This window comes from Schistocerca gregaria, chromosome 3, assembly GCF_023897955.1.
Source record: "Schistocerca gregaria isolate iqSchGreg1 chromosome 3, iqSchGreg1.2, whole genome shotgun sequence".
In the NCBI taxonomy this organism is placed as follows: domain Eukaryota; kingdom Metazoa; phylum Arthropoda; class Insecta; order Orthoptera; family Acrididae; genus Schistocerca; species Schistocerca gregaria.
The window spans coordinates 429,390,299-429,414,866 of record NC_064922.1 but is presented as its reverse complement, the minus strand read 5'-3'; the positions used below and the strand labels follow the sequence as shown (position 1 = coordinate 429,414,866).

The 24,568-nt window shown below is 43.6% G+C and overlaps 1 protein-coding gene across 3 annotated transcripts in view; it reads left to right on the top strand.

The window, feature by feature from the left end:
• Nucleotides 1-24,568, top strand: part of LOC126354472 (neurotactin) — a 234,173-nt gene that overhangs the window by 109,830 nt on the left and 99,775 nt on the right. For all 3 annotated transcript variants that reach the window (XR_007565333.1, XM_050004175.1, XM_050004174.1), the window contains exon 2: nt 17,105-17,442. Coding sequence is in view for 2 of the 3 variants with exons in the window: in XM_050004174.1 (XP_049860131.1) it covers nt 17,105-17,442 (338 nt within the window). In the remaining variant the exon portion in view is untranslated. The remainder of the gene's footprint in view (nt 1-17,104; nt 17,443-24,568) is intronic.

Genomic DNA, 24,568 nt, shown 5'->3' with positions numbered 1-24,568 from the left:
TGTTGTCTTGCAAACGTCCCCATGTCTTGACTCAGAGATCGAGATACGTGGCTGCATGATCAGTGACAGCCATGCGGATAAGATGCCTGTCATCTCGACTGCTAGTGATACGAGGCCTTTGGGATCCAGCACGGCGTTCCGTATTACCCTCCTGAACCCACCGATTCCATATTCTGCTAACGGTCATTGGATCTCGACCAACGCGAGCAGCAATGGCGCGATACGATAAACCGCCATCGTGATAGTCTACAATTCGACCTTTATGAAAGTCGGAAACGTGATGGTACGTATTTCTCCTCCTTACACGAGGCATCACAACAACGTTTCACCAGGCAACGCCGGTCAACTGGTGTTTGTGTATGAGAAATCGGTTGGAAACTTTCCTCATATCAGCACGTTGTAGGTGTCGCCACCGGCGCCAACCTTGTGTGAATGCTCTGAAAAGCTAAGCATTTGCATATCACAGCAGCTTCTTCCTGTCGGTTAAATTTCGCTTCTGTAGCTCGTCATCTTCGTGGCGTAGCAATTTTAATGACCAGTAGTGTACTTCTCTTTCCCACTCAGTGCTCCGTGCCGTGCCGGCCTCACAAACAGTTGCGATGCTGAAGACACCGAGGACAGATGTTACACCAAGAATGACTACGACAGCATGCTCTTCGTGTACGGCAAAGCGAATGGCTGTGCCCTTGAGGCCGTTCGATTGTATGAAGAAACTTTTCCTCTCCGCAGACAGTACGACAGGCGTATATTTAGTCGGTTACATCAGCATCTTAGAAAAGCCTGGAGTTTAGCACACTATGTAGGAGAAGGTTGATCCAGATCTATAACACCAGACGTTGAGGAAAGGGTGTTCGCATTGTACACGAACGTCAGAGTACTTTAGTAAGGAGAATTGGTACCCAAGAGCGTGTCCTGAGTCACAGCAGTGTGTGTCGGATTTTACATCGGCAAGTACTGTCATGATCAAGACGCCGGACTTCAAGGACACAGCTCTCCGTAGAAATATGATCTACCACTTCGTTATTTTCTTCCAAATACAGAACTCGAAATACCGCATGGCACTCCACTCTATGAATGGGCTGCGACAAAATAGTTCAAAATGGCTCTGAGAATATGGCACTTAACATCTGTGGTCATCAGTCCCCTAGAACTTAGAACTACTTAAACCTAACTAACCTAAGGACATCACACACATCCATGCCCGAATCAGGATTCGAACCTGCGACCGTAGCAGTTGCGCGGCTCCGGACTGAGCGCCTAGAGGCTACGACATTTTGACTCTAACGGCATGATACGGTACTATGTCGCAGGGATTTCAATGGGTAACCGTATATGCAGACACGATCCTGGAAACAAATACGAAATTTCAGTACCAAGGCCAGAATTCGAACCTTGTTACAAATTTTCATTCGACGGTTCAGTCTGCATATATACACCATAGATGTCTGAGACTTGAACAGGTCTGTGGGAACATATAGCTCTACTTGATTAAAATATGAAATTTATCTCTCAACACTGAGTTTTCGGGATGATAACTAACACTTTGTGGCTACATCTCATATGCAAACTCTTCATTTATCTGTGTGAAAACATTTTATACTTAAGTCGCCGCAACGATGTCACCTTAGAGTGACTTGCATCCGGCCATGAGACACACGAATAAATAATCAATACATCTTAAATTGCGTTTGTGTAACAAGTATTTGCTTAGAGTTAACGCATCCCGTATTGGTTTAATGAAAATCAGACAAAGATAGACGTACTACATATGCAACCAATATCACACCCCCTTCGCTTTACATTACTTTGTCTAAGTATATAAAAAATTCAAAACTTGTGTAGCAGATAATAACATGGTATTAACTGCGTCGTGTTATCTCCTGTGTTTAGCTTTGACAGGACTGGATATTGCTGTTCTTGGCCAAAACTGTTTATTGATAAATGTAATACTGCACTATATATGGATTATAAATTTAAAGTAATAACCCGTCGCTGTAGCTTCCGACTGAGAATATATAAGAAATAAAAATGTTGAGAGGTTCGCCGATGACATCGTAATTCTGTCAGAGACAGCAAAGGACTTGGAAGAGCAGTTGAACGCAATGGATAGTGTCTTGAAAGGAGGATATAAGATGAACATCAACAAAAGCAAAACGAGGATAATGGAATGTAGTCGAATTAAGTTGGGTGATGCTGAGGGAATTAGATTAGGAAATGAGACACTTAAAGTAGTAAAGCACTTTTGCTATTTGGGGAGAAAAATAACTGATGATGGTCGAAGTAGAGAGGATATAAAATGTAGACCGGTAATGGCAAGGAAAGCGTTTCTGAAGAAGAGAAATTTGTTAACATCGAGTATAGATTTAAGTGTCAGGAAGTCTTTTCTGAAAGTATTTGTATGGAGTGTAGCCATGTATGGAAGTGAAACATGGACGATAAATAGTTTGGACAAGAAGAGAATAGAAGCTTTCGAAATGTGGTGCTACAGAAGAATGCTGAAGATTAGATGGGTAGATCACATAACTAATGAGGAAGTATTGATTAGGATTGGGGAGAAGTTTGTGGCATAACTTGACCATAAGAAGGGATCGGTTGGTAGGACATGTTCTGAGGCATTAAGGGATCACCAATTTAGTATTGGAGGGCAGCGTGGAGGGTAAAAATCGTAGAGGGAGACCAAGAGATGACTACACTAAGCAGATTCAGAAGGATGTAGGTTGCAGTAAGTACTGGGAGATGAAGAAGCTTGCACAAGATAGAGTAGCATGGAGAGCTGCATCAAACCAGTCTCAGGACTGAAGACCACAACAACAAACAATTTCTATATTTGTCTCCCTGGGTGTAATCTGTCTTTTAGCGCAAGCAGTAGAAATCGAATCCCCTCCTCAACACGGCTTTGGGATTGGCTTCTTTACGGATTGTTGTGTCTAATCGATCTTCGTTTCTTGAAAAAATCACTAATTTTTCACTGTGTCTGTATAATTTATTTGAGGTGCCTACAGACTATTACCGAGGGGGACAGCGCATTAGCAAGTCACTGGACTTCGTTCTGTATACATACATCGCAAGCCAGTTTGCTGGGGGAGGGAGCTTCTGGACTATATACTTTCCACCATCCTGTTCCATTCACGAGCCGTACCTAGAAAGAACGATTACCAAAAAACCTCCTTATGAGCTTTGGTTTCTCACTTTGCCCTCGTAGACATTTTCCTAGAAATATTGTGGGTGAGGAGTGTGGGAGGGGGGAACTAATATGTCGTCAGATTCTTCTTCGAACGCTCGCTCTCCGTATTTTAGCAGTAAACCTCTCTGTGATATGCGACGCCTCTCTTGTACGGTCTGCCATTATAATTTGTTGAGTGTCTCCGTGAAATTCGCGTACCGACTAAACGATCCCGTGACAAAATACCCCTTATCTCTTCGTATCGGGCAACTTCGTACGGGCCCCTGACTGACGACCAATACTTAAGAATCTGTCGAACAAGTATTTTTAAGCAACATACATACTCATGAATCGGTCGAACACGTACTTCTTAAGCCACTTCTTTCATGCATGAATTAAATTCCCTTAAGATTTTCCCACTGAATCTGAATGTGACGTCTGTTTTCATCCAGTTCATTTCATACCTTCATTTTACTTTAGGTCACTGCAGATGGTTCTTCACGGGTACTTTCTGGTAGTTACAGTTCCCAACGATTGTCTCCAATAATGCAATTGAAAAGCAGTGGATCTCCTCTACTAGTATGCGCAATACTTTAAATTTATTTACGTTCAGAAAAAAACGGCCAATCCCTACACAAGCCGTCAATTCTTTGCAGATGTTCCTTCCTTCTTTCCAGTAGCTTTTTCCTCAGTTTTCGCATACGTACGTTAATACTCCAAGAGCGCTTTGTTCCAAGGCCAGTGACACCAGAGCTATAAGTGCAGAAGAACAGCTGCGATGGCACTTCCGCTCACCGAGTTCAGAGGAGTGCAGAGGGGAAAGCGGCGTTAGGAGACCGCTACCGAGAAGCGTCGGCGCTGTCTTTAGAACGCCGCTCCGAGATAACGGCTTCGCACCGAGCTGTGTCAGGCAGCCACGCGATTTTCTCCGAATTTTGAGTAGCGGCGACTTCTTTGAGCTCGTGTCGTGCCGCGGGCACCGGCAGCAGCCTTGCGGAGCGGGCGGCGGATCTGTGAAGCTGCGACTGAGGCCGGCCTGCGCGCAGGGGGAGCCGTCGCCTAGCAACCGTTTCCACGGAAACCCGGGGAACAGAGTCCTGGGGTGCACACGTTCCGCTGCGGCGCATCGGCTTTCGCTGAAACTCGTTAACGGCACTATAATTACGGTACAGCGAAATCGAAAACGAAAACATCAGTCTTTTGACTGTCTCGATGCCATCGTCCTTCCCCTTACCTGTAATCTAATAGTCTTTCCGGCTCGACGTACATCTACAAAAATGCTTCACAAGCGAAAGTGCGTGGCGGAGGATACATCGCACTAAAATTGTTCATTTTCTTTCCTACTCCATTAGAGTGTTGAGCGAAGGGAAAAGTACCGTTTATACGCACGATCTGATAAAAAGTGTCCGGTATTCCTAGGAATTGTGGAACTGATCGCTACATGTCGAGAGAGGCAGGCCCCTCCAGTATAAAATGAGGCGGGATGTGATGTGTTGTCAGTAGACAATAGTAATAGCAGAACGGGTCGCTAAGGAAAGCTAGGTGACTTCCACCGTGGATGTAGCTTGAGTAACAGATGCAGTAACGCTTCTAAAGCTGCCCAACTCAATTGTTGATGATGTGACTGTGAACTTGAAACGCGAAGAAAAGACCAAAGCTAACATTCCGTTATGGGCTGTCGTGCCCAGATTCCCGACCTGAACCCAACGGAACACCTTTGGGATGAGTTAGGGTGTGTACTTCGCTCCAGATCGCAGCGTCTAGCATCGCTACCTTCGCTGGTTTCGCCTCTTGAGGAAAAATGCTCTGCCTTTTCTTGACTAACACTCTGACACCTCAGTGAATGTTTCATCACGAAAGTTCAAAACGTCGACCGGTGAAGAGTTCAAAAAATGGTTCTGAGCACTATGGGACTTAACATCTGTGGTCATCAGTACCCTAGAACTTAGAACTACTTAAACCTAACTAACCTAAGGACATGACACACTTCCATGGCCGAGGCAGGATTCGAACCTGCGACCGTAGCAGTCGCGCCCGGTGAAGAGTGGACACTAATAGGTGTCCCCATACTTTTGATCGGAGAGTGTACCTCTGCACGCGCGTTGATCTCTCTACATCTACTCTATACTTGGATACTCTGCAAATCATGCTTGAGCGCCTGGCAGAGGGTTCATTGAGCCACCTTCACAATAATTCTCTGTTAAACTCTCGAACAGCGGAGGAAAAAAAAACAAACATCAGTATATTTCTACCTTGGTGCCTAAGCGAGATATACGATGGTAGCAGCATAATGCTCCCTCAATCTTCGTCGAATATTGGCTCTGTAAATTTTCCCAGCAGGCTTTCACGAAAACTAAGGCGTATTTCTTCCACGGATTCCCTTTCGAGGTCCCCGAGCATTTCTGGTACACATTCCTATAGGGGGAACCGACATGCTTCATTATGTATACACGCTACTCTGAATACGTTCGATGTGAAAATGAAATTTGTGGTAAGGACTGTGGGACCAGACTGCTCAGGTCATCGGCCCTTAGGCTTACGCACCTCTTAATCTAACTTAGACTAATTTACGCTACGGGCAACTCACACATCCATGCCCGAGAGAGGACTCGAACCTAAGACGGGGGGAGTCGCCGGACTGTGGCAAGACGCCTCAGACCTCACTGCTACCCTGCGCGACACGTTCGATGTCTGTTCTCATTCTTACCTGATAAGGAGTCCAAACACGGGAGCAACAATCCTGAATTCGTCGCAGTACCGTAATTTGGGCAATTATCTTTGCAGTTGCACTGCATGTTGCCTCCAAGCAAATATCAGTTTTCTGCTCGCCTTCCTTGATATGGATTTTACGTGATCGTCCCGTTTCATATCGGTAGTACTACGCCTAAATATTTATCCTATGAGACGTGCTCAAAATACTCACCACTAATCTTGTAATCGGATATTTTCAGTTTCTTCCTCTTTGTTATATCTATCCACATTTAAAGACAGCAGCCATTTACTACACCAAGTGGAAAATTTTGTCCAAGTCATTCTGTAATTCCTTACAATCGTCCAAAGATGATACTGCCCTGAGCACAACAGCATCGTCACCAAACAATCTGATAGTGCTGCTATCCGGCAAATTGTTTTCGTATATTAGGAATTTTATAGGTTGTCTTAGGCTACATTCGGTCACGCTTCTTATATCTAACTTCCTGACAGTATGTGTTACATATTCTACTCTGCCTGCTCCAATAGTTGTATCTTCAGCCTCTCATTCAAGTGTCAAGTTAACTACAGCTCAGTTTCAGAATTGCCTCAAACACGCGCTCGTATTGTTTTTACACTATTGAGACGGTTGCACGGGCACGAATCGAAAGCCAATAAACTGAAATAAAGCAAAGGTCTTTCTTCCAGGAATGCTTGTCTACAAACATGTAGGCAAAAGCAGAGGCGAGATCTGGGCGGGAGGCGGAAGGGGGAGCGGATCTATGAATCTGCAGCCCCTCCTCCATAACAACTGTTCCGTCCAAAGAGAATGTGTCTGTATGTGTAAAGAGAGAGAGCCTTTGCAACATAGGTTTCAGCCTTAACAGTCTCAAAAATTTGCTCGCTATTGTAGTTGGCAATGTAATAGATTCAGATAGATTCAGAAATCGCCTCCGTTTACTCTAGAAACTTTGTGGTAGCTACGAAAACGAAGGAACACATATGCTCGATCACCGCAGCAGCCAGTGGACATATGTACTCTGGAATACAACGTAAAACGTGGAAACAGAATGTATCATCGGGTAGTCGCTAATTGGCCTTTTGTTTACTGAGGGTGTATCATTTCGACATGTATACAGATTACCCAATGGGGACTCGTCGGACATATCGTCGTTGAACGCTGGAGCAGTGTCTTGTATCGAAACTGAGTCGTAAACACGTAGACCCACATTATGTAGAGGGACCGTTGTCCGGGAACAACATCACGGAGCGAGAGGTAAATAAACCCGGGCGCAGAGCCCAGACACAAACAGATGCGCCTTGTACCGCCTCGGGTGGGGACGTAGTTTCGGAGGTCAGCCGGCACGCGTCCAAACAAACAGAAGCTACCGCTGCGGCTGGCAAGGGGGCCGCACCTGCCGACCAGGAGGTAGGCTGTCCCGCATAGCTTTCTCGTCTCGTTTAGTCAGTCAGTCGGAAATGGTCTCGTGTATACCTATTCCACCGTGGTGTACATCTTTAGAGACAGAACGCTATTGTTTGCTCCCTGTTTCTTCCCTTTTTGGAATTCAAGCGATGGTAGAAAGAGATGGAGCGGGGGTTTTGGAGGAGGAAGGGGGGGGGGGGGGGGGGGGGAGAGCGGGCTCAGGAGGTTAACGTCCTGTAGGAGCAGACCAACATACTGTTTCGGAATCTGAGGATGTTTTATGATTACATATGGACACTGTTGAAAGCGGATACTGCTGTACGACTTTGCTCGTATAATAGAATTTGACTAACGTACTCGGAATTTCACTGTAGGGTTTGTGGAAATCGACCACTGTAACGGCATTCCTCGCTGCGTAAGTTTTCACATCTCAAGTAGGCAACTGAGTACATAGAAAGTAACAGATAAAAAAAGTTCTTTCCAGAACTAGACACTACCGATTCAAATTTTAATATATTGATGTTTTATTACTCTATCCTGTTTCGTGTTGAATCTCGGGGCGAAACAGATACAGGGCCAGAAAGAAAACACAAGTACATGCTGAGAGAACTGGGACAATTCTTGAAAGAACTACTGTGCAGCTGTGTAATCACAACATCCTTATTTTTGGAACGAAATGTGAAAGGCGTGTCATCAACATGAAAGGAATGTCCCAAAGGAAAAGAATTATTCTTTCGTTTCATTATTTGAGGCGGCAACCAGTTTTTCCAACTCCTATCTATCCAGACTGTTTGCACACCCTCCTTTCATTACGAGACTCTCGTCACATTGCCGTGAATCCATCTGCGTGCATACGATATTACAGGAGTACAGTATTATATACAAGCAACAACAGTAAAACAAGGAAATCGAACGTAGTCGAATTAAATGACAAGGGAATTAGATTAAGGAATGACGCAATAAAAGTAAAACATGAGTTTTGCTATTTAGATAGCAAAACAACACGAGATTGCCGAAGTAAAGAGGATATAAATTCAGAATACATCTACATCTACATCTACATCCATACTCCGCAAGCCACCTGACGGTGTGTAGCGGAGGGTACCCTGAGTACCTCTATCGGTTCTCCCTTCTATTCCAGTCTCGTGGAAAGAAGGATTGTCGGTATGCTTCTGTGTGGGCTCTAATCTCTCTGATTTTATCCTCATGGTCTCTTCGCGAGATATACGTAGGAGGGAGCAATATACTGCTTGACTCTTCTGTGAAGGTATGTTCTCGAAACTGTAACAAAAGCCCGTACCGAGCTACTGAGCGTCTCTCCTGCAGAGTCTTCCAATGGAGTTTATCTATCATCTCCGTAACGCTTTCGCGATTACTAAATGATCCTGTAACGAAGCGCGCTGCTCTCCGTTGGATCTTCTCTCTCTCTTCTATCAACCCTATCTGGTGCGGATCCCACACTGCTGAGCAGTATTCAAGGAGTGGGCGAACAAGCGTACTGTAACCTATAGACTGGCAGTAACAAGAAAAATATTTCCGAAAAAAGAAGAATTTATTAACAAGTCATACCTGAAAGTATTGGCCTTGACTGTTGTCTCGTACGGAAGCGAAATATGTACGATAAGTAGTTCACACAAGCAGAGGAATTGACAAACTACTAATGGAGGGAAGTGTGTGTGTGTGGGGGGGGGGGGGGGGAAGAGGGGGGGGGGGGATTGTGAAGTGTGACCTACGCGTGAATATAGTAAGCAGGTTGAAATGGATTTGGGTTGCAGTATTTATGATAAGATCAGGATAAAATAGCCTGCAGAGTTGCTTCAAACCAGTCTTGGAACCGACGACGACAGTAACAATCTCGTACAACTGTGAAGTAGCAACTTGACTGCGAGTACTTTATTCCTATCTGGTACGAGGAATTGTTTTCGTTTAACGCATTGGTCCACTACATATGGTCCTATTGGAGGTGGTACGCCATTGACTTTCTCCTACCTTCGAACTTACCTGTCATTCACAGAGAGACCTACAGTTCCACAAACCACTGTGCAGCTGGGTATTTCGCACATTAACAGATCCTGCACAAAGTTGGAAGAGTTAGTAGCAGAAAGATAAAAATCCGAGGATTTAGCCCCAGGCCTCTGGATCTGTAGTCCACACTCATCCACCATTTTGTAAATTTTATTTCACAGATTGTAATATCGCATACAACGGCATCAGAAAGACAGAAAACAAACGCAATTTTTATATAGTTACCTTAATTGTAGTACATTTACACTTCAGTTTTCAGTAGAGAAATTGTGCGAGTATTCCTTCTACCCGTTATGCATCTTTTTTATTTTCTTTGGGACACCTGTGTGTAGTTTGCGTAGTCAGAAATGGTTCAAATGGCTCTGAGCAGTATGGGACTTAACATCTACGGTCATCAGTCCCCTAGAACTTAGAACTACTTAGACCTAACTAACCTAAGGACATCACACAACGCCCAGTCATCACGAGGCAGAGAAAATCCCGGATCCCGCAGGGAATCGAACCCGGGAACCCGGGCGTGGGGAGAGAGAACGGTACCGCACGATCACGAGCTGCGGACGTTTGTGTAGTCCCTCTTCCACAATTATTGTGCATTTTCCTTTTATGCCACATTTGTTTTATAGCTTGGTAAGTTAATGTTGGGAAATTAAGGTAAATAATCTTCCGAATTTTTTGTTAGATTTGTGGTCTTCCTGTGTTTTGTTATGTTCTGTAATAATGTAGTACCAGCAATCCTCCAGTCTTAACTCGTTTCTTCTCGGTACCACTTAGTCCGCGCAACTGGCCAGTAATCAGCAGTACGCAGTCTTTTTCATTTACGGGTACGGTCTCTTGTCTAGAAGCAGTGTATCATAGGCGGCCGTGTCTTGGTTACAACAGACAATTTTTTTTTCTCTCTATTTCTATAACTGAGTCACCGAATCAACCTGTTGTTTGCATCCTCTTCGCTGCAATTAGCATACTAAACACGCTATGAATTACGTTGTATGAGGATTACATGTGACTGCACCTGTCCCGTCTCTCACTTTTAGTATAATGAACAGTATTAAAACAGATGATAGTGTACATTTGCACTAGTGATTTTGTTGTTGCCGTTTTCACTCACGAAGGAACAGAACGGGCTGTTGTTGATCCGTCCCATTATAGAGCCGCGATTCTTTTCAGCCCATTACCAGATGATCTGATAAATGACGCAGAGGAAATTCCCGATTGGTAATAAATGGTGGTGATTACCAAATCTTGTATTTACTTGACAACCAAGAACCGGGGGATTGGAACTACTTTAATTTATTTCTGGGACTATGACCTTCATTGTCCCAGACAAAAATTAAAATGTTTTGTGTTTTTATTGTGTATGTATGCGGGTTGGACAAAAATATGGAAACATTGCGAGAAATGCAGACTTCAACATAAATATAGATGCTAACCATACACGTAGGTTCCGCTGTTGTAGCTGATCACAAACGGTACCTGTGCAATGTTCTCAATACGTTGCAAGTGTCAGCCGTGGTCGTAACACTGTTCTGTGTAGTTGTGATCCAAATGGTTCAAATGGCTCTGAGAACTATGGGACTTAACATCTGAGGTCAACAGTCCCCTAGAATTTAGAACTACTTAAACCGAACTGACCTAAGGATATCACACACATCCATGCCAGAGGCAGGATTCGAACCTGCGATCGTAGCGGTCGCGCGGTTCCAGACTGAAGCGGCTAGAACCGCTCGGCTACAACTGCTGGCAGTAGTTGTGAGTGCAATATGTTGGAGCTAAGTGACTTCGAATAAGGGCAAATTTTTGATTCCCGTAAGGTGAGAGTTTCTGTAACAAAGGTAGCCGTAGTGTTTGGTGTTTGAAGAGGCACCTTATCGAAGATTTATACCGCATAAGGGGAAGCCGGACAAACATCATCCGCTAAATCACAACTCGGATGAAAGTCTGTGTTGAGTAATCGTGACACACGGTCATTGGAGAAAAAAATGGCTCTGAGCACTATGGGACTTAACATCTGAGGTCATCAGTCCCCTAGAACTTAGAACTAACTAACCTAGGGACATTACACACATCCATGCCCGAGGCAGGAATCGAACCTGCGACCGTAGCAGTCGCGCGGTTCCGGACTGAAGCATCTAGAACAGCTCGACAACCGCAGCCGACTCACTGGAGAAGATTGTGAGGAAAAATAAGAGGAAGACAGCTGAAAAAGTCGCTGCAGAACTGAATGTCGAACTCGCGAACGCTGTCAGCACCAGACCTACAGGAAGGGAGCTCCATAATCTGGACACTGTACGGCGAAATCAGTGATGCAGATGCCAGTAACAAGAAAACATCATGAAAGCATACAACCAGCACTGCGCAGCAATGGAAGAAAGGCATTTGGTCTGAAGAGCTCTCATTGCACGTTGTTTTCAATTTCTGGCCACGAATACGTCCCAAGAATGAAACACTGCCTTGAGTTCGGTGATAATTCGGGCAGCCATTCGTGGTATTCCATGTGCCACTTAGTTATTCTACAATGTCGCATTACTGTCAAGGATTAAGTGACCGGTTTGACTGATCGAGTCCATCCCATGGTACGAAGCTCGTTTCCAAAAGATGATGTTGTGTTCCAAGATGACAGGCCTCCTGTTCAGACATCTCGTACCGTCCAGGACTGATTTTGTGAGGACAAGGATGAATTGTCCCATTTTCTATGGTGACCACAGTCATCAGATCTAATATTACTGAGCCTTTGTGGTCAAGTTTGAAGAGAAGGGAGCGTGATTCCTATCACCTCTATAACCATTACATTAACTTTCCACTATTTCCAGGGAGAATGGTATTAGACTCCCTTGAAAACCACCCAAGGCTGATTTATCGATTCCGAGACGACTGGAGGCTGGTCTGAATGCCAACGGTTTTCCTACAATGTATTAGACATGGTGATGTGTTTATGTTGTTTCCCTATTTTTATGCGCCCCTGTATGTGATGTATCAAACTGCGCGTACCTGTACGTCGTTAACTGTAAGATCGAATGAACCAGTGGACATGTAGGCGGCTGTGGTGGTCGCTAGACAGGTGCAGGTGCTGGACAGTCGACAGCTCTGTGCGGCGCCGTTGATGCCCTTAGGAAGGCACCGCCCGTCTGCAGGGTGCTAACCTCTACGTGCGCTCCCGCAATGGCTATTTTCGCGCCACGCTGCACGACGCGCCGAGTGTTTTCTCGCTTTACGACGTCACGTCCAGGCGGCAGCGTGAACTCAAAAGAAAGCGGCTTCCGGTGGGCGTTTGTGCGTCGCCAACAGCCACGCCCCGTCCTCGTGTCAGCACTCACAAACAGACAACGTGAAGTATCTCTGCTTCCCAATGAACGGAACACCAAAATACGAAACAATTGTGATAGTTTATGTTATTAATAGTCCACGTTTGTAAAAGGAAGGTGGCGCAGCGTTCACCTTGAAGACGAAGTTGCTAACGTACATAACAGAGACGAGGGAAACGTTCAGAGGGCAAAAAAATTTCTTTAAAGTTGTACGGAAGGCAATTTTTATCCCTATTCTGCCAATACTATTTTACTCTTTGAACAGGTATACTTTTCACAAGAACTTTAAATGATAAACAATGAAATTTTTACTGCATATATATAACATATATGCCTCAATTTACAAGTAAAATGAACATAATACCTCTTACGGTTTTGAAGAAAAAAAAATTATTCTTTCGTTAGTAAAATTTAACTTTTTTGTACATTAATTATTATAAAACAGTTTATGATTGTTTGATGGTTCTCAATTTACTTGTAATAACTTTTATTTACTATTAAAAACAGTCTTGATCACGATTTATTTATCAAGGTGACCGGTTTCCACCACTACTGTGGTCATCTTCAGACCACTGAGAAGGAACCTCTTTCTGTTGGAGAATCACTAATGTATTCAAAAGTAAAACTAATGTATTCAAAAGTAATTTACTTGTAATAACTTATTACCATATACAGTACAAATCGACCAAATCATGTTTCTAACCCCATTACTTTATCAAATAATGGTACCTGAAAGTATAATAAATGTAGTTTTGAGAAAAATCCATTTAAAGTTTAATATTGAAATTCCAGTATAGTTGTTGATGAGAATTACTTACCACTAATATTTTCCTGCACCATACTGAGAATCATCTGAATCATACTGATATTCTTTTCTTGTCTTGGTCCCTCTTCTTTTCTGTCTGGCTTCTTTTGTGCATTTTAAATTAGCAATATCTGCTTTGCGGATTATCTCGTTATCTATTTGCACAGAGGACTTTGCAATATGTCCACTAGATTTTATGCCCAATAATTCCAAAACATCCCGTTTTCTAATTACACCATCGTTGAAGCATAAAATAGCATCATAAATATCAAATTTGAGGGTTGTAAGCTGAACAAATACAGTTTTCGGTAACCGGTTCCTGCCATAATTCACACATTCATTTAAATTTTGGGTTTTCCCATGAAGACATTTCTTCAACAAGGTATCTTTACAAAGGTCTTTTAATATGGGTTTAATTTCATTTAATTTAATTAAATGCTGTGCACTATCTCTGCATGGCGCAAAAAGGAACGCGTGGCATTTAAATGTCAGATTGTATATCTCACGAAAAAATTGTCCTATTTATATAAAACAAAAACTGTTTCACACAGGAAAGACCGGGAATTTCAAATGTGCTAAAATCTAAAAATCGAATTTTTGAATCCCACTTGCCTTCCGTCTCCCCTTGACCTCGGTAGCAATAATAACTGCCATTGTAATAAATTTATCCGAACTTTCTTCTGCTGTCTGTATTGCGCAATTTGTAGTATGCGGCAATTCGAGTAAACTGATGCCCTACCCTGGCTATCGGTAGTTGCAGTTATTAAAGTTTTTTGGTCATTATGCCATGCTCCATGACATATCACTTATACTGAGTCCACGCTTAGTAATCCTAAAATAAATGCCTAAACAATGTTCTGTTTACTATGAATTGAATTTCGACATTTTGAGTCGCGAAATGAAAAATATTCTATAGCCATATCGCTCACACATTTACTATCGTAGCTAATACGGTTTGCTTCAGCTGATATTGCTTTATCCTGAGTGCTAGGTAGGTCGTCAAAATGTTCTGGCTGATCAGTGTATTTCAAACATTGTGGTCTGCAAGACTTTCACTCAATTAAATGTTGAAAACTGCCTTACCAACATAGTGCCTTATTTTTTGTTCTGATCTGGTTGACTCCATTTTCTACATTAAATTTAAAAATAAATAAATAAGATATTTTCAACTATACATGCTATCTGTGAAGTAATGTTTGTAAATCCGTTGTATTTAATCATTTATTTGACAGTAGTAGTGTGTAAAATCACACTTTCGGGTGGGTAGCTAGCTTACCAGTAGTTTGATAATGGAACCATTACATTTACTGGTAGTCCCTGACCTAGCAACCACTTCTAGTACTTAATTTTGGAGTAGCACACATTTCCCAGTGCCCTTAGACTGAGAGAACAACATCCTGAATGTGAGACTCTGCACCATCGCTGCTAATACAACAAGCCCAAGTAAAGACTCGCGCCCAGAATGAAGCAAGGCAGTAAGCAAGTGATGCCAGTAATATACCAGTGGCTGTACGAGAAGAGGTAAACATCGGGCGACGCATCACATTGCGTCCGGTGAGTACCCTTTCCAAAGCACACTGACACACATCGGGACGAATTTGACCTTGAATGTAAGTTGCACAGTTGCCTGGGTGACGTTGATCATTTCCCGGTGGTACCGTGAGGGAGAATGAGTGAGGACACCAAGGAGACCAACTGGGTTACCTTAAACTGGATGACCTTATCAGTGTAACCTGATACTCAAGGTCATGTCGTCCTGTACATATATCACTTCTTCATTTGTGTGGTCATATTGTCCTTAATTGCTTTACCGTTCCTGAAGTTATTTTCGTTCTATCATTACAACTACAATAAAATGCGTGTTTTTCTCACCATATGCATCAACAGTGGTCTGCAATTACAAATACTTACAGTTTGATTAGTTTTTAAGATCAAACAACAGTTAGTTAACAAGTTGTGGGTGTTTGCTTACGGTAATTTCCGTTTGGTTTTTCGCTTACATCATTAAATTCCATCAACTAGTAGATCATTTGCTACTTTTTTCATTCGATTCTTATAGTCTTAGCCTAATTTTTCGCTTCTTTCCAGAACTATGCATTTTATACGCTTTGCACAACACACTTTTTCGTACATCGCTGTTTATTGTTATACTTCTACGTATATATTATGGTTTGTAGTGTTACCAACATTGCCACTAGTTTGTCTTTGACCTACATTTTTTAAATTTGTTTATATGTGTGTTATTCTATTTAATTATGTTGCTGTGTATTTATATATTGTGTAAGAGTAATGATGGAATAGTGATGGAGTGTTTTTTTGTGGTGAATACATAGTGGAGGGACAAGCAAAGGTGAGTGGACAGAAGTACACAGTAGTGTGATGGAGAGTGAGTTGGAGAGAAAGGCGAGCAGCAAGAAGTGAAATGAAAATGGGGGGGGGGGGGGGGGGGGGGCGGGGAGAGGATGAAGAAATGGAAAGGCTCTTTGGAGAGGATGAATAAATGGGAAGGCTGTTTTCTTTTTATGCGATTTTTCTATTGTTTTATATTGTGTCTGGGTCCCAGTATTTATTTGGTCATTGACTGACTGTTTATTTTGTATTAATGCTTTGTGTGTATGGAAATTTTCTTGGAAAGGGAGCGGGTATCTGCCTTTACTGATTCTTACGATGTTCATATCTTTTTCATTATTACTCGTTCTGTGGTATTCCTGTTTTAAATGACCTGGAAATGTTCAATGGTTTCTACTGTAGATCAGTGCTCTGATGTGTTCTTTATATCTTGTGTCAAATATCCTGCCCATAATTCCAGTCTATATTTTTTCGAAATCTCTGCACCTGAGCTGATAGGTAATAGATTGTTGACGTCTGTCTGGTTTTGATTTCGGTTTTGGGATGTGCTTTTTTTATTGGATTGTTTGTTTTGTAAGCAAGGTTTATATCTTGTTTTCTGAATGTGTTACTTATTTTATGCGTGAATTTGTTATGGTAGACGCCAAAGACGTGCTAGTAGACTGCATTTCCTGATGTAGGTGAGAAACCAAGCAGAAATTACCGTAAGCAAACACCAACAACTTGTTAACTGTTTTTTACCTGAAAAACAAATCAAATTGTAAATATCAGACCACTGATGGCGCTTTAATTCAACAACGGAAATGCGTCTAGTGAGAAACACACGCATTTTCTTGCACTCGTAGTTGTAATGACCGAACGCAAATGCCAACAGCATTTGCTGTCTTACCAACTGAAGCGTACCATATCACATGCCCATATTGACAACACGGTTGCGGGATACCGAGATCCTACAACTTGTTTCGATTTCTGTCAATGTGTATACGGACGAGACGCTACTGGACGCACCGGAAGTGATGCTTCGCCCGATGTTTAGCAGTCTTTGTTCTCGCAGTGGTATCCTACAGACGTCATCAACCGTTAAAAACGTCAACTCTGGTAGTCCACAGAGATCTCCTCCTCAAATGTGCCCAGGACCCAGGCTAAATGTGGCAAAGATTACAAAAAATACTCATACAGACACCTTACAACGTGTCGACTAGTTATCAATATGAATAAGACTGGGCTACATTTATATGAAAATTCGTGGTGAGGAGTTGTTGACCAGTACGTGTCACAGCCGTACATACACTAGACGAGAAGTGCGAGCGAGATACTAATTGCCACCGTGCGGCGATCTGTTGCAGGCGGCACGATGAGTTCTGACGCCCCGCCGGCAGAGCAGAAGCAGCAGCCGCAGGAGCAGGAGGAGAAGACGAACGAGGAGGAGGAGCAGAAGAAGAGCGAGGACAAGAAGGAGATAGAGGACGAGGAGCGCGAGCAGATGCTGAACGCGGAGAACCGCGACCGCGACGGCGGCGGCGGCGGCGACGGCCAGCAGCCGGAGGTGGGCGGCGTGCAGAAGATGCGGCGCGTGCTCGAGGAGTCCGACCACGAGCCGCAGTCCGCCGGCAAGAAGAAGATCCCCATCGGCGGCATCCGCATCCCGGGATTCCTCCGCAGCCGCTCCCGCGAGAAGACAAAGGTCAGGCCCGCACAGTGCTTGTAGTTACGATCTAGATCGCTTTATTTCAAAGATGATCTGTTTTTTCATAAGTAGGGTGAGTCGCGTAAGATGTAACCCCCCTTTATTCCGGGGGCTATTGCACGTATCGACAAGCGGTATTTGGCGAGTCTTAGCCGACTATGGGGAACATACTTTGGTACATGCACAATAATCACAACTTTTATATTGACCGCGATAATGAGGCAAGTACATGTTTCTTAAATGGGACGCTATACTTTTTTTGCCTTCATTCGAACGCTCTGGAAAGACGCGTATAGTGATGTAACGCATCTTGCTATTGTGATTCAAACTTCACTTAAAAGACGCCTCGCGCGACCCTCGGGCCGAGTTGCCGTGCTCTGTGCACCATGCACGCCCTACGCTACGTAGGTTAAATCCTCATCCGCCCTCTTTTAAGCAAACCGCATGCTGATACGTGCGATCGCCCCCGGAATAAAGGGGGTGTTACATCTTACGCGACTCACCCTGTATATATATATATATAACTGGTACACGTGACTAATATCGTGTAGGGCTCCTGCGAGCACGCAGAAATGCCACAACACGGCGTGGTATGGACTACACTACTGTTTTAAATAGTGCTGGAGCGAATTGACACTATTAATACACCGGGACTGTCCGTAAATCCGTATGATTACGAGGGGGTGGATATCTCTTCTGAACAGCACGTTAAAAGCCATCCCAGACATACTCAGTAATGTTCACCTCTGGGGAGTCCCGTGCCCAGCGAAAGGGTTTAAACTCAGAACGGTGTTCCTCAAGCCACTCTGTAGCAATTCTGTGCGTGTGGGTATCGCATTCAAAAATGTGTTTGAAATCTTATGGGACTTAACTGCTAAGGTCATCAGTCCCTAAGCGTACACACTACTTAACCTAAATTATCCTAAGGACAAACACACACACCCATGCCCGAGGGAGGACTCGAACCTCCGCCGGGATGGGTGTCGCATTGTCCTGCTGAAATTGCTCAAGTCCGTCAGAATGCACAGTGGACATAAAAAGATGCAAGTGATCAGATAGGATGCTGTCAGAGTCGTATGTAGACGTATCAGCGGTCCCTCATCACTGCAACTGCACATACCCCACACCATTACAGAGCCTCCACCAACTTGAACAGTCGCTGCTCACATGCAGGGTCCATGGATTCATGAGGTTGTCTCCATACCCGTACACGCCCATCCGCAACGTCCATTGTACTGACGTACAAAGTTAGAGTCAGAGTACGTGGGATAACCGCGTGAGTGCTCCTGCTGTCGTACGAAATCGCACCTCAGACCATGCAGAGAGGTTGGTTGTAGGTCCATAACTGGCCTCCCTATAACCAACACACGACCGTCACTGGCACCGAGGCAGAACCAGCTTCCATCAGAAAAGACAACAGATCTTCCCCCAGCCCTACAATGAGCTCTCACTTAACATCACTGAAGTCGCAAATGTCTTTGGTTTGGGGTCAGAGGAATGCACGCTACAGTTCGTCTGGCTCAGAGCTGCCCTTGAAGTAACGAATTTGTAACAGTTGATTGTGTCACTGTGGTGCCAACGGCTACTCAAATTTCTGCTGCAGATGCAGTACGATGCGCCAGAGCCATACGCCGAACACGATGGTCTTTCCTCTGGGTAGTGCCACATGGCTGTCTGGAGCCCGGTCTTTTGCGACCGTACATTCTCCCGACCACCACTATCAGCAATCCTGTATAGTGGCACATTCCTGCAAAGTCTTACTACAATATCGCTGAAGGAACATGAAGCCCTATTGCACGATCTCGTCCAAACTCAGTGAGATGTTGATAATGGCGTCTTTGTTGCCTTAAAGGTATTCTAGACTGACATCAACACACCACGTCCAAACTAAAAGGTAACCAACGCTCATGACCGTTACAGATTGTATTTAAAGCAAACCTCATTTGATTAAAATGCACGATGCATTTCGAGCCCTGGCGGCTCATCTTCATGTGCTTTGACAGGCTGCATCAACTTTACATTTCGTTTAATTCTGGGCCTCGCTAGATGCCAACTTTTTCATCTCAGAATGGCAATTGCAGCCTACGTCTTCAATTATTTGCTGGATGTAACCCAGTCTCGGTCTTCGTCTACAGGTTTTAACCTCTACAGCTCCCTCTAGTACCATGGAAGTCATTCCCTGATCTCTTAACATATGTCATATTATCCTGTCCCTTCTTCTTGTCTGTATTTTCTATATATTCCTTTCTTCGACGATTCTGCGGAGAACCGCCTCATTTCTTACCTTATCAGTCCACCTAACTTTTAACGTTCTTCTGCAGCACCGCATCTCAAATGCTTCAGTTCTCTTCTGTTCCGGTTTTCCCATAGTTCATGTCTCACTACCGTACAATGCTGTGATTGCAACGTACACTCTAAAAAATTCCTTCTTCAAATTAAGAGCTATATTTGTTACTAGTAGACGTCTTCGGGCCAGGACTGCCCTCTCTTCCTGTACTAGTCTGCTGCCTAGGTAACAGAATTCCTGAACTTCATCTAATTCGTGATCATCTATTATTACGTTAAGTTTTTCGCTGTTTTCAGTTCTACCGCTTCTTATTACTTTCATCTCCCTTCGATTACTCTCAGTCCATATTCTGTACATAGTAGGATTCAACCAACAGGTCCTTTCATTGAAGATAGCAATGTCATCAGCGAAACTTATATATACTTTCTCCCTGATCTTTAATCCCACTCTTGAACCTTTCCTTTATTCCCGTCATTGTTTCTTCAACGCATAGATTGAACAACAGGGGCGAAAGACTACAACCTTGTCTTACACCATTATCCCTGCCCTTCGCTTTTGATCTTCGACTGTCACTGATCCCTCTTGGTTCTTGTACAGTTGTATTTAACCCATATTTCCCTACAGCTTGTCCCTATTTTTATTAGGATTTAACACATCTTGCACAACGCTTTTTCAGGATCGACGAATCCTATGAAAGTGTCTTGATTTCTCTTCAACCTTGCATGCCTTATCAACCGCAACGTCAAAGCTGCGTCTCTGGTGCCTGTACTTTTTCTAAAGCCAAACTGATCGTCATCTAACAGATCCTCAATATCATTTTTCCGTTCTTCTGTGTATCATTCTTGTCAGCAACTTGAATCAATGAGCTGTTAAGCTGATTGTGTGATAATTCCCGCGCTTGTTGGCTCTTGCAATCTTGGGATTTGTGTGGATGACGTTTTTATGAAAGTCTAATAGTATATCGCCAGTCTACACACAAACGTGGAACTGCTACCGCCCAAGTATTTCAATTTCACCAAACCAGCCCGTCAACGACCATACAATCAGGACGAGTAGCAATACACCGGCTGGCGCTGTTCTGAAATTGACGATTGTGATCTTTGTATCGCCCGACTGCTCACGTGCGGTGCGGTGCGTGCACGCATGGCAGGCACGGGAGCGGGAGTGGGTGCGTGGCTGGTCCCACCTCGTTGTAGGCTGCCCTTTGTGTCTGCCCAACGTCGTTTAATCTCCACTGCGACGACTGTGAGTCAGAACACTGATTGTAAAAGCGCGTGAGGGCGTTCTGTATGCGTTCGTCACACGTGAAAAAGCCTTCTTGACGTCCAGACCAACTGGTTACAGGATTCGACGATAGCGCTTTTTTCGTTTCGATGTGCTTTGCTGCACTTCCGTACGCTGAAGGACTGGAGTACCAATCACATATTGTTTGAGTGACAAACGTTCCACCACAGAGGGTCTGGCCTGTCAGAATCACTCAGAAGTTGCGTTCACTGTAAAACGCGAGAGGAAAACTAGAGAAAATGAACATTATTGTGAGGAAGCAATGCTAACGCCTTGTAAAATCGTTGAAGAACCTTGCTTGCTTACAGCTGCATTACTGATCTTATTACACAACCAGTTTTGTCACAAACAGACGATCCTCAGGACAATATTGTCATGTTCTTTGCCACAGATGGACTGTGCCCTACATGTGCACCTGATTTAAGGTTAAATGCAGCTACTAGTTTGTTACATGATGCTAGTCAGTGGTTATGAATTGCCATGCATCTGATTATGATTTTACAACACTCTCGAAGAGGGTCTGTTTATGACTCAAACTGGTTGTGTAATAAATTGAGTAATACAATTATGTGTAAACGTGATTTTTCAACAAAGAAAAAACTGATAGAGGCACAAATAGTGTTAAAGTAGTAACAACATGAAGACATGCTGAAAATATTTCGGCCTGGTGATGAAAGAACGTGTTTCAGGTAAAAAGAACGATCTCTGTTTTTGACTTCGCCGTCCTCCGGTAAAATGCTTTTCTTGCGAAGGTGTTTGCATTGAGCAGATGAAGCGACTTCCATTACCTCCGTACTACACACAAAAGGTCTTCCGTCCACAATTTTCTTTGTAGGCGGAAACAGACGAACGTCGGAGGCTGCCAAAACTACGGAATAATGCTGATTACACAAAAAGGATTGACTCATGTCACTCATTTTTCCAATGACCAAAACATATTTTTGAACTTTTTCATTCTACAGGCCTTCCCGAATGTAATTTTCCATCTCAGTGGTCCAGAAGATACACGTACAGTTCACCAGCGTTTGCTTTATCTCGTGCATGGTAATCACCAAGAGCAACTCGTTTTGAAATCTAGAAAACTTTGGCTGTAATCTTTCCTTCTGCCTTAGTCTTTCCTCTGGCTCAGAGCGAATGGCTCACACCCACTGCTATTTCGTTTCTGGCGCCATCTGATCCATCAATATCTCTTTCTGCACCGTCTAAACATATCCCCAAAAACTCTTTGACGCATTTGCTTTTGGTCAGCAATCAGAAAATGTGCCACCCATCTTTCACAAAACTTTCTGTAACGTGCACCACATTATCAACCATCGTCCAGTACAGTAATCACTCGATTATCCACAGTATTTGGGAAATTGAAAAATGCAGATAATAGAGTTCTGCGGATAATCCGCAATTCAAGTACACGGTAATGTATTAGGTTTGTTCGAAAAATATAATTAATTACAGTATCATAATTAAAATCGTTAACTAGTGTTTATAATAAATTCAACGTTAATCGTCATAATAAACGTGAAAATTCGATACATACAACGAATACAGAACAACACAATTTTCCATTACCTTAGAGTGCTGTACTTGGAAACCAAATACAGTCCAGCTCATTACATAGACCATCTTCGCAAGTAAAGCCATGACAGGAATAATTCGCCTTTTTTTTTTTTTTGACTGCTTGAAATGACGGCGCATGCTCTTTATAAACTTCCGCTAAATTTGAATGAATTCCTGTTGTGGATAAACTGCTTCAAAAATGTTCGCATGGTGTTCCACTTTATTCATTTGTGCAAAACTCCCAGAACACGTCTAGTTTACAAAAGCCCAATTCTGTAGGTCAAGTTCACACTTGATCTACATTATTGTGCAACATGTACCAATATAACTAAAATAAGGTGTCATGTGTACCAACGTCATATGTGAGTTAGAAAAGGATCCCCTTCATTTGAAGGATGTTGAACAGAAAGTCACACGTCAGTCTTAGCTGCCGGTGTACGACAGGTAGGTATCAAATTTTAATTACTTCTCGAAAAGTTCAAGCTGCGACCATGAAGTTTGGTGTTAGTCTTCTCTATACACTGACCCTTCAACGCGACATATTTTTGCAGTTGCAAGACTTGACAGTACCCTAGGTTGTAGAAGGCTCCATTTTGGCTTTCCAGGAAATTTTCCACCTGGAAAGCCGTCATTCTGAAAATGGCTGGCAAGCAACACTTTCTTCATGCGAGGAACGAAAAAGAATACGGGGAGCGAAGCAAACTTTGACAGGCTAAAGAAGCAGCATATATGACTCCCTTGTGCAGAATGGGTTGGATTGTTTGGGGGAGGAGACCAAACAACGAAGTCATCGGTCTCATCGGATTAGGGAAGGATGGGGAAGGAAGTCGGCCGTACTCTTTCAAACGAACCATTCCGGCATTTGCCTGGAGCGATTCAGGGAAATCGCGGAAAACCTAAATCAGGATGGCCGGACGAGGGATTGAACCGTCGTCCTCCCGAATGCGAGTCCAGTGTGCTACCCAACAGGTCCACCTCTCATTATTTTTGTTTCGTTTTTTGTTGTTGATCTCATTTTGTTCTATATTGTTCGTGGCGTACGTCCGCTGACACCCGTTCAGGCTCTTCGTTGATCCGTTCACTCAGTTTTTCTTTATTACAGAGGGCGGGTAACGCCCTGACCGAAAACGCTGAGCTACCGTGACGGCAACTCAGTGTGCAGAATGAGCCTTGGCGATGTCGTGTAGCAAAAACACCTCCTTAGACAGCTCGCCATGGGTCTTCGTCGAGAGTATAATATGTTAGTACGACACCACGGCAGTTCAGAAAAGACTGACGCTGACGATTGAGTGTTGGGTTTTTGCAGCCTGCGCTGCCTAAACATCGTGTTGCTTCTGTACACTTACGCCATCGAAAAGAGGCCCGTTGCAGCGTTATCCACCTTGAAATGCAAAAAGCGAATTACGGCTGCATAATCCAATTTACTGACGGAATACACCATTTCGTTTAGGCTGCTCTTGCGGCGTGCTACGGTAATGTGCCGCGGGGAACATACGAAAGATTAATCACGTAACTTTATTTTGTCATTTCAGTCCTTAGAAAAGGATCCCCTTCATTTGAAGGATGTGATTACTAACACTTTATGAGTGCTCCAGTGATGTTGCTGCCGGTTTTGCCATGGCACGACCACAAAGTCTTTAGCGCCCGACTAGCGTCGCAAATTCTTAATGCTGTGTGTTGATGAATATTATGAATTCCTAACTGGTATTAACGATAAAAATAGAGCAGCGTGCAACGTCAAGGGTTGACCCTTCGATTATCGTGGCGACACAAGTCAGCCACCAAGAGTATGGAAAAATAACTTGATTTATTACAAAAATTCCAGACGTGACCATTAAATACATTGAGGTGACAAAAGTCATGGGATATCTCCTAATATCATGTAGGACCTCCTTTTGCCTGACGTAGTTAGTAACTCGACATGCCATGGACTCAACAACTCTTTGGAAGTTCAAAATGGTTCAAATGGCTCTGAGCACTATGGGACTCAACATCTGA